The following is a 1,145-nucleotide window of genomic DNA, read 5'->3' as shown; positions in this document are numbered from 1 at the left end:
CTCGGCCTCCCAAAGTGCTGGGATTACAGGCTTGAGCCACCACGCCCGGCTGGGAATTTACTTCTAAAGACACTATGTTATATTGGGGAGCAGGAAGAGCTGTGTTGGGTAAATGTAACAGACCTTTACTTCTAAGTGGCTCTTTGCATTGTTCTCACCAGGGCACTTCACACACTTAACTCATTTGTAAATTTTTTTCAGATGTAATTTTGTTGGTATGTTTTTGTTTTTGTTTTTTTTTACATTTATATGTCTATAAAGGAATGAGGGCCTTTGGTATTTTCCTATGCCATCTTATTTATATAGTTTGTATAATATAGGTTAGACTTGTAAACTGTATTTATCTGTGTCTAGTAAGTAATTTGTTATTTTTATTTCTTTCAGTTATATGTTCTCATTTTGCCCAAGACCTTTGGCCAGAGCGGGACATTAAAGATTGTTTTCAAGAAGCGATACTGAAAAAATATGGAAATTATGAACATGACAATTTACAGTTACAAAAAGGCTGTAAAAGTGTGGATGAGTGTGAGGTGCACAAAGAAGATGATAACAAATTAAACCAGTGTTTGATAACTACCCAGAGCAACATATTTCAATGTGATCCATATGCAAAAGTCTTTCATACATTTTCAAATTCAAACAGACATAAGACAAGACAACCTGGAAAGAAACTTTTCAAATGTAAAAAATGTGAGAAATCATTTTGCATGCTCTTACACCTAAGTCAACATAAAAGATTTCATATTACAGAGAATTCCTACCAATGTAAAGATTGTGGCAAAGCCTTTAACTGGTTCTCAACCCTTACTACACACAGGAGAATTCATACTGGAGAGAAACCCTACAAATGTGAAGAATGTGGGAAAGCATTTAACCGGTCCTCACACCTTACTACACATAAGATAATTCATACTGGAGAGAAACCATACAGATGTGAAGAATGTGGAAAAGCCTTTAACCGGTCTTCACACCTCACTACACATAAAAGAATTCATACTGGAGTGAAACCCTATAAATGTACAGAATGTGGCAAAGCTTTTAACCGGTCCTCACACCTTACTACACATAAGATAACTCATGCTGGAGAGAAACCCTACAAATGTGAAGAATGTGGCAAAGCTTTTACCGATTCTCATACCTTACTA

The 1,145-nt window shown here is 36.0% G+C and overlaps 1 protein-coding gene across 1 annotated transcript; it reads left to right on the top strand.

The window, feature by feature from the left end:
- Window positions 1-354: 354 nt before the first annotated feature.
- LOC108521280 (zinc finger protein 100-like) lies at window positions 355-1,139 on the top strand (the record flags this gene model as incomplete). The annotated part of the gene is made up of 1 exon (XM_017861011.1): window positions 355-1,139. A coding segment is annotated over one exon (785 nt), but the record flags the coding sequence as incomplete, so codon positions are not given.
- Window positions 1,140-1,145: the final 6 nt, after the last annotated feature.

Source organism: Rhinopithecus bieti, unplaced genomic scaffold, assembly GCF_001698545.2.
Source record: "Rhinopithecus bieti isolate Rb0 unplaced genomic scaffold, ASM169854v2 scaffold_60133, whole genome shotgun sequence".
Classification (NCBI taxonomy): Eukaryota; Metazoa; Chordata; class Mammalia; order Primates; family Cercopithecidae; genus Rhinopithecus; species Rhinopithecus bieti.
Note: the sequence above shows the minus strand (reverse complement) of the source record. Positions and strands in the feature narration are given on the sequence as shown.